Source organism: Ammodytes marinus (genome assembly GCF_949987685.1).
Source record: "Ammodytes marinus genome assembly, chromosome: 11".
Lineage (NCBI taxonomy): Eukaryota > Metazoa > Chordata > Actinopteri > Uranoscopiformes > Ammodytidae > Ammodytes > Ammodytes marinus.
The window spans coordinates 17,364,473-17,379,969 of NC_137215.1; the positions used below are offsets into that span (position 1 = coordinate 17,364,473).

At 39.4% G+C, this 15,497-nt stretch overlaps 1 protein-coding gene across 2 annotated transcripts in view; it reads left to right on the forward strand.

The window, feature by feature from the left end:
- The window catches only part of prim2 (DNA primase subunit 2), a 26,000-nt gene extending 10,966 nt beyond the window's left edge, over positions 1 to 15,034 (forward strand). For both annotated transcript variants that reach the window (XM_080037360.1, XM_080037359.1), the window contains exons 9-14: positions 986 to 1,058; positions 3,045 to 3,230; positions 11,308 to 11,434; positions 11,679 to 11,761; positions 13,063 to 13,131; positions 14,670 to 15,034. In XM_080037360.1, coding sequence (XP_079893486.1) covers positions 986 to 1,058; positions 3,045 to 3,230; positions 11,308 to 11,434; positions 11,679 to 11,761; positions 13,063 to 13,131; positions 14,670 to 14,894 — 763 coding nt within the window. In that variant the 3' untranslated portion in view covers positions 14,895 to 15,034. The remainder of the gene's footprint in view (positions 1 to 985; positions 1,059 to 3,044; positions 3,231 to 11,307; positions 11,435 to 11,678; positions 11,762 to 13,062; positions 13,132 to 14,669) is intronic.
- Positions 15,035 to 15,497: the final 463 nt, after the last annotated feature.

The window sequence follows — 15,497 nt, forward strand, 5'->3', positions numbered from 1 at the left end:
TAATTAAAGGTGTAGTCAGCGATTCTGGAAAACACTTGTCAAAATCACTTTTAGTCAAAATCAGTGAATATCTCCTAATGCTCCGCTACCAGTCAGTACTTTGTGTGTGTGTGTGTGTTCTGCAAAAAAATCTGGTGTTTAATCAAAGCCTAGGCTATATAAACAAAGGGGTCCACAGCTAGCAACATGCCCGTTTATAGAGCCTAGGCTGTGTATTAATAACTCTAGATACATTTTCAGCACGCACACACACAGTACGGACAGGTAGCGATGCATAGGGAGATATTCACTGATTTTGACAAAGTGAATCGCTTAGTACACCTATTAATTAAGTTCTATCCCTGACACAACTACTGGGGTAAAATATGCCTCCCACCAAAAATTCCTAAAATGCACATTTGGTTATCATGTATGAGCTAACAATAGAACTGCTGCTAGCTTCTCTTGCAGGGGTAGCACGTCCTGTAGTTGCCTTCATATGAACCCTAAACTCATTTGCTTTTCCAAAGATAATATTAAGCAGCAACAGCGCACAAGTTTGCATCATTGGCTTCATTTTAGCTTCAAAAGCGGAGCGGCTCAGAACACAGTGAGGGTGTTTATCTTAATACAGATAAGAGGAGGAACATGAATATGGGAAAAGTCATGTTGCCTGATTGTTGGCTGAGGATTAGTGGGCAGGTTGTTGAGATTAGTGGGGGAAGGCCACTAATCTGTATGGTAAAGAGAACACAATGTAATGTAACGCTCCGACACAAGGGACTCGAGGAGTTGCCAAAGTCATCGACTTAAAAATCTTGGTAGTAGTTTAGCAGATTTAGGTTTATTTGGCAGGAGGTAAAAGAGGATGTACTGTTTATTATGATAGTGTCCGGTTTAAGTTCTTAAATGTATATTAGATTGCTTCTGATTGTATAATATTACAAAATAAATTCATTCTTATTTGTCACAACACTAATTAAAAAAAAATATTTTCTTATTTCAGTCATGCATATGTGGGACAGGATTACAGCATCCAGAAGAATGTTGGGAAAATCTCCTTGGAACAAATTGATTCAGTAAGTTGCACTGACCATCTATTTCATAGAAAAGTCCATTTTAACGTGCCATTTAACTTGGGAATGGCTTGTATAAAAGGGGGACAATGGAGGTTTGTATTGTAATGCTGGTGGCCCAGAGCTATTTTGTGCCACTTTGGGTTGTAAACAATCAGTTCACATTATGTTTAACAAGTGCCCCATAGAAAAATAAGCTATGAATAAAAGATGAGCAAGAATAAAGTAGATATTAACGGGTACAACAATATATATATACTGTATATATATATATATATATATATATATATACAGTATCTCACAAAAGTGAGTACACCCCTAACATTTCTTCAAATATTTCATTATATCTTTCCATGCGACAACACTGAATAAATGACACTTTGATACAATGTAAAGCAGTCAGTGTACAGCTTGTATAACAGTGTAAATTTACTGTCCCCTCAAAATAACTCGACACACAGCCATTAATGTCTAAACTGTTGGCAACAAAAGTGAGTACACCCCTAAGAAAAAATTTCCAAATTGGGCCCAAAGTGTCAATATTTTGTTTTGCCATCATTATTTTCTATCACTGCCTTAACCCTCTTGGGCATGTAGTTCACTAGAGCTTCACAGGTTGCAACTGGAACCCTCTTCTACCCATTCATGACGACATCAAGGAGCTGGTGGATATTAGAGTCCTTGCGCTCCTCCATCTCCCGTTTGAGGATGCCCCAAAGATGCTCAATAGGGTTTAAGACTGGAGACATGCTTGGCCAGTCCATAACCTTTACCCTCAGCTTCTTTAGCAAGCCAGTGGTCGTTCGGAGGTGTGTTTGGGGTCGTTATCATGTTGCAGTACTGCCCTGCGGCCCAGTTTATGAAGGGAGGGGATCATGCTCTGCTTCAGTATGTCACAGTACATGTTAGAATTCAATGAACTGTAGATCCCCAGTGCTGGCAGCACTCATGCAGCCCCAGACCATGACACTCCAACCACCATGCTTGACTCTAGGCAAGACACACTTGTCTTTGTACTCCTCACCTGGTAGCCGCTCCACACTCTTAACACCATCTGACCCAAATAAATGTATTTTGGTCTCATCAGACCACAGGACATGGTTGCAGTAATCCATGTCCATAGTCTGTTTGTCTTCAGCAAACTTTTTGTGGGGTTTCTTGTGCATCATCTTTAGAATAGGCTTCCTTCTGGGATGACAGCCATGCAGACCAGTATGATGCAGAGTGCGGCGTATGGTCTGAGCACTGACAGGTTGACCCCCCACCCCTTCAAGCCCTTCAGCAATGCTGGCAGCACTCATACGTCTATTTTCCAAAGCCAACTTCTGTGTACGACGCTGACCACGTGCACTCAACCTTCGTAAACTGGGCCGCAGGGTGGTATTGCAACATGATAACGACCCCAAACACACCTCCAAGACGACCAGTGGCTTGCTAAAAAAGCTGAGGGTAAAGGTTATGGCCTGGCCAAGCATGTCTCCAGACCTAAACCCTATTGAGCATCTTTGGGGCATCCTCAAACAGAAGGTGGAGGAGCGCAAGGTCTTTAATATCCACCAGCTCTGTGATGCTGTCATAAATGGGTGGAAGAGGGTTCCAGTTGCAACCTGTGAAGCTCTAGTGAACTACATGCCCAAGAGGGTTAAGGCAGTGCTGGAAAATAATGGTGGCCACACAAAATATTTACACTTTGGGCCCGATTTGTAAATTTTTTCTAAGGGGTGTACTCACTTTTGTTGCCAGCAGTTTAGACATTAATGGCTGTGTGTCGAGTTATTTTGAGGGGACAGTAAATTTACACTGTTATACAAGCTGTACACTGACTACTTTACATTGTATCAAAGTGTCATTTCTTCAGTGTTGTCCCATGGAAAGATATAAAGAAAAATGTGAAGAAATGTGAGGGGTGTACTCACTTTTGTGAGATACTGTATATATATATAACAGTCCATATCTCTATGTTGGTCATTAATTGTTGTTTGCCCCCAGCTTTCAGGAAAGTCATTCCCTCTCTGTACGAGACAGCTCCACCAGAGCCTTCGAGAGAACCACCACCTCCGCCACGGTGGTCGCATGCAGTACGGCCTCTTCCTCAAAGGCATCGGCCTCTCTCTGGAGCAAGCCCTGCAGTTCTGGAGGTCAGAGTTCATAAGAGGCAAGGTGGATGCAGACAAGGTAAAGTTGAAAAGATCAATACTACACTAAACTGTATGTACTATTTTTTATTTTAATACTTTTTTTGTGACATATCTGTTCCATCACAGATTTAAAAACAAATTAGGAAATAAATGTAGTAACTTTTCACCACTCAATTTCCTGTAAAATAGTGACGTGGCCCTGCTCACCCAAAGCAAGTGGATAGATGTATGGGATGTAATGTCACCTTAAGATCATAGTCAACTTATGCAATAATACAGTTCATCCATATCACAAGGGACACGGGCTGATGCCACCATTTTTTATATTTTTATTTAGTTCTACACTTTATTTAAAAAAAACTATTCAAAATAAGATAGTGGTCTTAATCTACTTTACAAATATTTTATATAATGCAATTATCTTTTGGTAATAGCCCTGTTTTTAGTTTCAGAATTCTATACAACCAGATACATTACCCAGACATTTTCTTTGACAGTTTTTCCTTTAACGACACATTAGTTAACTAGAGGACAGCGAACTGAAACTCTCTCCCCCTTTGTCCAAAACTTTAAAGGGACAGTGCTGTTATATTGGTGATGAAGTGAATCCCATTAAAGGTGTGCTGATTAAAGGAAAGCATATTGGTATCAATACTTGCACACAATGCTGTGACTAGATTAAGAAGGCTTAATAGGTTGTGGGTTCAGTTAGTAAATCTCTCAGTAGAAGAAGGAGACACAGTAAAGACATTCAAAGCTAAAAATAAGAGTCACTAGTAGTGGCAGGAGACTCCAGATGATGGAAGAGTTTGAATAATACAGAATTTGATGCTTTTTGAAGTTGAGAGTTTTGACATGATTGTGTTCTACATTTCTGACATCAACAGCTACAGCATTTGTTTTTGTTTCCTTTATTATGTCCTTAGATAGCTGTGGCAATGTGTTGTGGCCTAGGGGTAAAAGAGTTTGGGAGGACCCCGGAGTACAGTCGGTCGCTGCTCCTCCACAATGAGTGGAGTCAGTTGAGGTTTTTCTCCTGGTCCATTGGGGGTAAACTAGGCACGTTTTACTGGAAGGAGACCCTGGGACAGACCTAGGACACTTTGGAGATATTATATCTCTCAGCTGGCTTTTTGCTATTTTGGGCTGAATATTTCGGTTGCCGAACATTCGGTGCATCCGTAATATGTATTTTATTTTCAGTTGAAAGATACCCTTCACATTAGGGCTGTGTCAAAAAATCGAAATATCGATATATCGCGATACTTAGTTTCCCGATATCAGTATCGATTTTTATATCAAAATATCGATTTTTTTTTATTAATTTTTTTATGATTTTTTTTTTTTTTTTTTTTTGCTTTTCATGGCTTTATTGACAGTGCAGAGATACAGATATGAAGTGGGGCAGAGAGGGAATGAAATAACCACGGGTCAGATTCAAACCCATGTCTGCTGTCAGGCCTGAGCCTCTAGGATACTGACTATTGAAGTTAGATCAGTTTTGTTTATAAGAATACTTCAGATTCACTGTGTCACAAAAGCACACTGATGTGTTTTAATTTTCATTGTGTCCTGTACAGTTAGTACAAGAGTGAATTGGATTTGTTATTTTGATGTTATGGCAGCTGCAGCAGTGTTTGATAATTTGCCAAAACCAAAAAAAAGGAAGAAAAATAGTAAAGGAAGTTGTGAATGAAATAGTTTTGACTTCATTTGTCTGTACAATTATCACTATATTGTGCTGTTATGTTTGACAAGGCAACTTGTTTATGGAATATCGCAATATATCGTGATATATCAAGATACGCAATATATCGTGATATATCGTATCGTGACCAGTGTATCGTGATACGTATCGTATCGCGAAGTCCTTGACGATACCCAGCCCTACTTCACATATAGTATATCTTTGTAGTATTTATTTATTGAATCAAACATAATGTGTTCTCATCAGTCTGTCACCATATTTACCAAAAACAATCTACCGTACTTTCTGCACTATAAATCGCACTGGACTATAAGCCGCAGGTGTTATAATGTTTAATTACCTCATGTAAGAGTTTGTGCACAGAGGGGATTGTCGGGAAAGAGATGGCTGCTTGAGGAAGCTCCCATTTATTAACATTTCAACAAACAAGTTGCATATTTGCATAACGTATTCAAGTGTTACCATTTAGAGCAATAGTAGCTACTAGGGATGGGCGAGTATTTTCGCTACTCGTGTGATCGCTTGCATTCCTCGAGGATCAATCGATTCCTCGTTAAACTTTTTTCTATTTTTAGAACGCAACGCATCTGTCTGCAGAACAACGGTTCACCGCAATAAAGCGCTCAATGCTTATTGTCAAACAGTCACAGTTGCCATATGATATTAAGGATTTTTTTCCACAAGTTTAAAACACTTTTTCCTCACTGAAAGTAATTAAATAGATGGGCCACAATTTAAACCGATCGAGTAGGTCTGCGATGGGGAGAAAAAAAGAGAAAAAAAGCATGGGCTGTAGTTGTAACAAAAAAAATAAAATAAATAGCCTAAGTCACCATTTAAAATAAGAAGGGCAGCAAATAATATAAAATGATTGTCCTACAATTTAAATACATATATGTATTATATTGTATATATTTATATATAAATAACTCACCAAAGCAGATAGTTGTATATCCAACCGCGTAATGCTCACTCCGTGTCCGTGAATAATTACCGCGACTAATTCCTCATTAACGTTACCCCGGTCGGTTTTTGAATCTTATCCCCATATTCCCTATTGAAGGCTTCTTAACTGTTGTTGGCTCGGAGAAAATGTGCCTGAAGTAAGCCTTGCTTCTTCTTTACTTTTCCTTCCAAGCGGAGAGCACCTTGCATGCTCTCCTGTCCTGAAGTCTACTCATTACTAACTGAGAGTAACAGGTGTCATCTCCCCTTTTTATAAACGTAACTTTATCATCTGCTTTGAAATAATTGGACAGTTATATTCCTGACAATGTTCTGGAGAAAGGAGAGACCGTGTTCAGCTCCGCGGTGCTGTGGAGAACACAGGCTGCGCTGCGGTGGCCCAGAGGTGGCAGTTGCTTTTTGACCCAACGCTCAGTTTATTGCACTTGCATCAAAATATTTAATTTTGTTAAACTTTATTTTATCCGTTTTGTACACGTATATAACATTTTAAAATAGGGGCGGCCGCGGCCCACCGGCCTAAAGGCTACAGACACACAAAAAAAAAAAAAAAGATTTTCCTCATCCACCAATTGAGTTCATTTGAAACGAGGAGTACTCGAGTACTCAATTACTAACGCCCAACCCTAGTAGCTACAGAACATATACTGTGCTGTGTAATAACAGGGTCGAAAAATGGGGAAAAAGTCGCGGTTTATAGTCCGAAAATTACGGTAGCTTGATCTGATCGCAGTGTGATACACTGAGAGGCGTGTCCTAATCAACCAGGTTTTGATCTATTATTAGTTATTTTATAACTTGGGTAAATTTCATTTGCAAAGTAAAAGCTTAAATACTGTCATTCTGACGATCCATCTCTACCCACTGATAAATAACAACACACAGCCGATTGAGTGTGTTGCATTTTAAAGTGCTCATGAAAAGACACAGTATTATTAACAGTGTGAAAGGTGAGTGCCAAGAAATCATTTAATTGTGCTGAGTTGAAAGGAGACCCTGGCCCAGGAATGCTGTGCCATGGGCCTTGATCCACCAGCCGTGTAGTCTTTGATTAATGATCTGTAGCAGGTGATCACATGGCTGGCATGTCACTCCAGGTAGTCTGCCCTCTTTCCAGTCCACGGACATGTGTTGCATCAGCCAGACAAGAGTCCAGGCATGTTGCAGGAATATCCCTTTCCTGAGCTACAGTTTCACCAGTAATGAGAATCCACATCAAAGGGTCATGAACAGACTATGATGTAAATAGATACAAAGGGAGACCTTCATGTTTTTTAGCTGATTTTAAAGCCAGATACTTTTTCACATCTCTTTTCCTCAAAAAGACAGCTTTATTCAAAGACGGGGATGGAAAAATTACACTTAGTGGCGAAGAAATCCTCAGTGAACATGGTCTGACTCGAAAGCATTCAGGAGTTTAATATTAACACTATTTATCCTTAGATTTTGGCCAGTCTAATGTCTAACATTAATCCAACAGACACAAAACTGCTGTGCTGTATTGGTCATTATTGGATTTTAAACCACAAAAGCCACTGAAAAGCTAAATTGGGTGTAAAAGATTGAGAACGAAAACACATGAAACAACAGACATCTAAGTGGGTGTGTGTCATCATCACAACGTATCACTCGTTTCCTTTTTATTACTGTTAAAATAGGTATCCTGCTGATTTAACTATTAATTGTACTAAGTCCCTGCATTTAAACCAAGTGAAATATGTATGTGTAAATTGTTAGAGAACTAAAAAGGTTCTAACAAAAAAAAAAATTCTGCACTGCAGCAAAATATGTTAGAAGTCATATTATTTAGTTATTTTTGAGTTGTGGTTTTCCTTACTCCCGAAAGATTCATTAAGAGAAAAAGAAAGACATTTATGCCGTGTCATCTAAAGATTTCCCATCATCTTTTGTGTCGTTACTAAGGCACAGTAGCATAGTAAGCAACTTTGTAACTGACGCCTGTTGACACATTTTTTTAGACTACTAATAAAGCAGCAACCATACATCCTGCCTTTGGTCACTCCTGTCCTAGTGTCTCTAATTGGCCCTCAGTATAAGAGCCTTGTGGCAACTAGTACAGTACACTGGATTCATGAAGGAAGTGCGACGGGCTGTGTACAACCCAATGCAATGGCGCTGACCAGTATGCAGCGCTCACAATGATGTGTGTTAAGTTGGGGACTGCACTTTGTGGCAGGCTGCACAAAGCCTGCTCATTAGTATGCGACAGACACAGAGGAAAAAGATGGGAGGCAGCGATGCCGAAAGGGATGCCTTAAGGAAGAGGCACTGTAATATTAGACTAGAGGGAGAGAGGAAATGGATGAAATCAACTTGATTTATTCATTCCCCCCCCCCCCCCACTGAAGTTCGCCTTTCTATTTGGAAGAGTTTCTATACAGTATGCATCTACCACAGTTTAGTGCTGTATCACCCAGGAGTAGGAATGCTGCCTGAACTGTATGTTTTTAAGATGTTATCTCCATTTTTTTCCAACCATGGAAGACGTGCACTGTTATTTTTTATTACTGGAGTTTTTAGAACATTTAAAGGTAGCCCCAAGCTTCTTCTTTGCTAACCAGTATGAAAATATATCCTGCATTTTTTTGGGGTGTGCGTGTGCCTCACTGGGGGAAAATATAATTTTTTTTTATGACATACATGTTCTGTGTTTGAGCTGAGCTTTTGGTTATTTTTCCCTTTTTGGAAAGTCCATAGAGTACAATACAACCGCGTTGTCCTGAAATAAACTGAATACCAGCCAATATGTGGTTATATGATACAAAAGATTGAACACAAAAAGTTAAAGCTGAGAAAAGCTCGCGAGGAATAGGCGGATCCACAGCTGATATTAGCTTATCATCATACATACTGTAAATTTGGAATAGCTGTATATGTGTGCTGATTAGAAAAACAAATAAAAACTAAATTATTTGAACGCAAATAACCCCCAATTATTGACGTATTAAAGCTATTTTACATGATGGGATGCACAATGCTATGTTAGGCTTTGCTTAGGGCTTCTCAAGGATCTTATGTATCTCAATTGTCCTTCCTAGATAATATTCAACTGGTGCATTGTGTGTAAATTACCCTTTTAGAAGAAATGCTCCCTTTCTTCAATGTCAAACTTCTTGACTGGTATGCACCCACAGTATTGTATAGTCCCTCGCCTTCATATTGTTTTTATGTTCTGAAATGGCCTGTAGCGCAAATTATAATAAGGGAATTATTTTAATGGTATTACTACATACAGGAGGAATTGGAGCTACAGGCACATCAGTCACTATGGACCGAGCCTAAGAAGCAATGCCAAGTTTACACACACACACAATACACATACCCACGCGTAAGCCCTTTGATTGTGTCCTATTTATCTGTCTCTATTGCTCTAGGTTGTTTAGGGTGAATTTGTCCTAGAGTGTGGGGGGATGTTACAGTGATGTAGCCACATGCACCAAGATGTGCAATAGAACAGCCGTGATTCTGCTCCTTCTAATGCATCTTTTCTGTGTCTTTCCCGTCTGGAGGTCAGCCGTCCAGGACTATCTGAAGTTTACTGACACAGTTGGCAATTTAAATAAACATTGAATATATCTGTCGAGTTGCATTCACTATGGGCAAAAAAAGAGAGAGAGAGAGACAAGTTGAGAACGGTCTCTAAGCTGCATTGTACAACTACTGAATCTACAATTTTTGGGGAAAAATAAGGCCAAAAAAGGTTCAATTTAATATTCTATTACATATTAGATTAATTTAAGGTTTAGGCTAAGAGGATTTATGGTTAAATCCAAAGACGGCTAGTTTATTATGTGTTTTTCTGTTGAAGTTACACTTTTAATCACCATGTTTATCAAAAATGAAAACTCTGACCACTTCAATCTCACCTGGAGGAAGTAAAAGTTTTATATCAAATAATTTCTAATACTTTGTATCACCATTTCAGATGACATTTTTATGTCCTCGCATTATTTCACATTATGCATATTAAACACACTTTAGGAACAGTGGAGTTCCATGGTTCGTTTTAATGGAGTAGGAAGGGGGAGCCTTAAATCAGGAAATGGAATCCTTAGAAGCTTTACATAATTAATATTTGATTGATTGTACTTAAAGAAGATTTAATGGATTTTTAAATGACCACTGCAGCTTGTCACTTTGGCAAGTTCAAGGGTTTTATTGCAACATTAATGTGTTATGATGGGTGCAGTCACGGTGATTGTTTTCTGCCACTGTTGAAGAGAACTGTGTGTTTTACTGTTAGATTTTTAGAGGCAGGCTCCCTGTAATTCATGTTTTTATGGTGGCGGAAAGAGGTTCACTGTGAATACTGTGTAGAATAACCCCTATCAAACAGGATGAAGGTTTTTTTATATTGCTTTTCGGAACGAACCGGACAGAAGACTGTGCGAAGGTTTGCAGAAGTCTGGCACTTTGAATTTTATTGATGCAGTTCACTTGTGACCTTGACTTTGATATTTTCCTTCTTTCGGAGATCATAAAAAGATTATTCCCAATATTAAATCAAGGACTTCCATGTTTTTTTTTTGTTGCATTCAAACTGCCGCAGTGTGCTCATAGATACAGTTGGTACCATTGGCTAGTTTTGCCTGACTGTGAATGCTGCCCGTTAGTTGTAGCATTGTCATTGTAGTTGACAAAAAAAATGACTAAGGATTGTGTTCATCATCAATTTATCAGCAAATCATTGATTGATTTTGAAAGATTGATTGTTCAGTCTTTAGATGTAAGAACAAATTGTGACAAATGCCCATAATGGGAACCCTAAAACCAAAGGTGATGCTCATTTTGTCCAATAACAAGCCAAAACCCAAATATTATCTGTGAACTATCATTTAAAATATACTCCTTTAAACGGTGTAGCTGGTTGAGTACCTTTAGCTGTTGAAATAAATGTAGTGGAGTAAAATGTTCAATGTTGTTCTCGAAATTGTAGTGATGTATTAAAAATGCATATCAATGAAAAATACTCAAATCAACAGCCTCCACATTGATCTATACAAGCCCATTTTAACAGGATCTTCCACATGCCCATGGACATTTAAATCTGTTTTCCAGTTATAAATTAATATTAAGGTGCCTTATTTCTAGGTAGGAATGGTGGGCTCATCGTTTTGGGATTTACTACATTTATACACTCTTCATATTGTATCAAACTGCTCCGCAGGACAAAGGGCAGGAGCAATCAAGAGGGTAAGAATGGCCCCACGTAACTGTTTTCCATAATTCAGCTATCTCACGTGTGGCGACACCTCTACAGCAGGTTCTCTCTAATAGCTCTATATTTCACTGAGGAAAACACCTAGTCAAAACTGGCATGATGTATGACAATGTCTCTTTTCACCCCAACCTTGTCCCTCTTACACACTCTCATCCTCACTAATGCCCTCTCTTCCTCTCTCCCTGTGTCTCTATGTAGTTTGACAAACAGTATGCCTACAGCATACGCCACATGTTTGGCAAAGAGGGAAAGCGAACAGATTACACCCCCTACAGTTGCATGAAGGTGATTTTATCAAATGCACCCAGCCAAGGCGACCATCATGGTGAGTTGACGGCTGTTGGAGGGAAACTATTACCCAAATGATCAGCCACTGAGCTGTCATTAATACGCTTTTTGGTTTAAGTGCTTGGTCTTAAAAATAGTCACATAAGTGAAGAATAGCCATTACAAAATCTTTTCATGTATAGTTTTTACATGTGTATTTAAGTGAAACAAGTAATATTCTGTCTTAATTGTTAATTTATGTCCAACTCCATTTCTTTGAATACCTTTTCCTTTGTTTGTAGGATGCCCATTCCGTCACAGCGACCCAGAGCTGCTGAAGCAGAAGCTTCAGTTCTACAAGGTGTCTCCCATGGGAATAAGTCAGGTGGGTGATGTCCTGTCTATGGTTCTGTAGGATAAACATTCTATATATGGTACTGTAGGATAAACATTCTATCTACATTATGTACAGTATGGAAATACAATGGCAGCACAGATTACACTAACCACTGCGGGGCAGGTGACTCTCACCGGTGATTGACTTGCGTAGAATAATGAACATTTAGACAGTGAGACATTTTGCTGACAGTGACTTTTATCATACAAGACGAATGATCTGCAGCCTTGCTAGCGGTTCCCCCGGAGCTGTGCTTGCATCAGTCCATTGAGCTAAATGCTAAAGTTTACATGCTCACAGTAGCAATGCATACATGCTGATGTCGTAGCAGGTATAACCATGCTGAACCATGTTCACCTGATAGATAAGGCTGTAATATTATAATGTTTAAAATGTTGTTTCTCTTATCCCCTGATAATCTTCAGAGTAAATCTCACCAATAGGAAGCAACGTACTAATATCACATCAGAATGACAGAAAATAGAAATAAAACCGGCAGCATGGCTTCTCTTTTTTCCCTCTCTTTATTTCCTTTGTGTGACTGTTCCTGATTATTCCATTAAACAAAATAATAAAAATGGTAGTATCCGCTAGACAGGAAGACCAGCTAATTTCACGGATCTGACAGCAGCTCCGTGAGCATGCTTATGGCAGTATCACGCTGGGGCCAGCCTTCAGGACTATGGAGAGTAATGAAGGAGCCAAAGCAGGATTCCTCTGGAGTGTGTCTCTCTCTCTTAGTGCTGAAGACCTCCGTTTTATTTTTCAGCAGGTCTGTCACCATGGCTATGCTGCGATGCTGCCACTACAGTGGTTTTAGTACAAGACTGTGAGAGTACTTATTTGAGGGCTTTAAAATATCTGCTCACATCCTCACTTTTTATCTTTGAAGAGCTTTAGAAAAAAAATCTGAAATCCCAAATTTGAGATGTACCAGAAGACTTAAAGGGGATATCGTTGCCAATGGTTATTCCACAAAGAGTTGACTCATGGCATGAATATTTTAAATTAACCCAAATAAGCATGTGATCTGTTTTTCATTACAACTGCAACTATTTGAAGGATTTGCTCACTGCTGTCGTCATTATGATTTATGAGGAATGGTTGTGTAAGTAGTTGACCAAAAAAAAAATGTATTATAGGGCTGCAACAACAATACAACATGTTGACAATATCCACTGTAAATGCATGGTGTCAGTATCCATGGTGTGACAGTTTAGCAATGTGAGAGAGAATAAAACCTACCCTGTTGTCATCTATTTGATCCTTTACCTTCTTCTTTGTGGCAGATCCTGGAGCTGGTTAAAGGAATGCACTATCAGCTGGCCTGCCAGAAGTACTTTGAGCTGACACACAATGTAAGTCCAGATTTCAATTTGAAGCGGGGAATAACTGGGGCTACCTGTGTCAGAGGCATGGGTTTGGAAGACCCAGGACTGTCATCAACTCCGTCACTAGTTGGCTGTCACTGCCACTCAATTTTGTATAGGCTTATTATGGCATCCAGATGTGGATACTTATTTGTGTATCTGTGTTTAGTTTGGAAGCTTGAGTCATCATCCCTTTCAGTCACACTCAGGGTCCTCATTTAAAGGAAAGCAGCGACGGGGGGGGGGTTGAGGGAGGGAGGGAGGGAGGGAGGGAGGGAGAAGAAAAAAACAACTGTCTTAAACTCACCATGTGTGCATTTGACATTAAACCGTTTGGCACAGAGTTTAAAGCTATATTACACACCAAACCGCTCTTAACTGTAATTGTTTCGAAAATGTAAAACCACATTTACTATACACTGTCAAATACACTAATAAAATAAAATAACTCTTTTTAACATGTTTAAGCACAGCATTACACCTGTTTCTTGAGGGAGGTGTATTAAATTAGCTAGTAACTTTTAATTTTTTTCTCGTTACAATGTTATCTGAACTGATTCACATTCATGAGTTAAATTAGAAGATAAATACAACCTCATGTTTGTGCACAAACATTTAAGCTAGAGCCGGTTATTGGTAATTCTAAGCTAAGCGCAAAAACTCGATACCTTAGCCCTTTTTTATTTGTATTTAACTGAAAGTTCGCTGGTTATTGACTTTGAAAATTGCTGTTGTGTCATTTAATTTGCTTCACACAACAGACAAATTCCACATTCCTATGAAGCTGCTAGCTGATCAAAGCAGAGAATTGCCAGAGGGTTTTTGTGCGTATGAGTGCAGGCTCCGTTTAGGGAGAGTGAGGTCTCTGCGGCTGGATAAGCAGTCAGTTTTGATCAACAGCCCGTTCAGCCCCCTGCCGTTGCATTATGATGTCTTCCTAGTAAAATCCCTACGTTATTTAAATCAAATAACTTCACAATTTGTTAAGGATAATTATTTTCTTCTCTCTCGTGGTTCAACATGTAAAAAAATAATAGTGAAATGTCTCCTTTCTCACTTTAATTAGGCACATAGAAGACGCTGATAGAGCTGTGTACAAATCTGTCATAGCCATTTCAAACATTTACCCCCAATACGAAAGGTTTTAAGAACATCAATCACGTTTACGTTATTGTTTAAAAATTATGGAAATGGTCAAAACATGAACTCAAACTTCATCTGTTAATTGAATCATAGGTTTTTACTCATCATGAGTGATTCTGACATTTGTATTGGCTGAAAGGGCAGTTCCATCTTCCTGCCGTGGTTCTGATGGAATAGTTAGCCAATGACTTGAGCTAGCTAATATGCCCATTTGGCTCATTATTGCTAATACAATAGTCAAGTGCTCAAACCAACCCCACATGAAGAAGTTGTTACATAATCAAATGTTAAAAGGCGACGTGACTTTGAATTCATCAGTCATTCTGGTACCAATCCAAGAGTGCTACTGAGTCTTATTTCTTCTTGTGCTTTCTCTCCTGCAGACAGAGGACGCCGGTTTCTCGCTAAACCACCCCAACCAGTACTTTTTAGAGAGCCAGAGAGTGTTGGGCGGGGGCAAGGACATAAAGAGAGAGGCGGACTCTGCGCAGAAGCCTCAGGATAACTCCGCCCCCCGAGGATCCAGTGCAGCAGCGCCAGTGGCAGCAGCGGACGCCTCCTTGGCCGAGATGACGGAGGAACTGGACTCTTTCTTTCAAGATGCCTGATGTCATTTTTGCTTTTTACTTTTATATGAGTTGAAATAATTGTTTGTCTTTTCTGTGAGGGTTTTTTGTGGGTCCACATAATACATATTCTTGGAAAGTCACTGTATCTGACCTGAATTATTAAAGTTGCATATCAGTCATGTTTCCATGATTTGTGTTTTCTTTTTCTCTCAACATAGAAGACTTTGAGTTAACCTTGACAGGCCATTATTCAAAGCTCAGAACAAAGAAGGGTTTCTACCTTTAATATTCCCTGTTAGCATGTCGTTTGACACGCCATCATTCATTTTGCTGTGTGAAAGGTACATTCTCAGTTTGTTTTTTCCTTTTCTTTTGTTTTCACTGTGGCCTGAAGTCAGATGGCTTCTATACAGTCTCGGTGCACAGTGTTTTGGCAGGGACCTGGTTTGGGGGGTGATGAGTAGAACATTTCCCAGCTGTCTGGGAATTGTATTTGCTGGCGGGAGTATGGATGAATGGTGGCAGTAGGATAGCTTAAAATCAACAATTTACCCAGTTGTATTATGCTGCCTTGGAATATTGCCTCACGGTGCACAATGCAATTTACCCGAGCAACATGTGGTCAGGAGATATTTTCCTCGC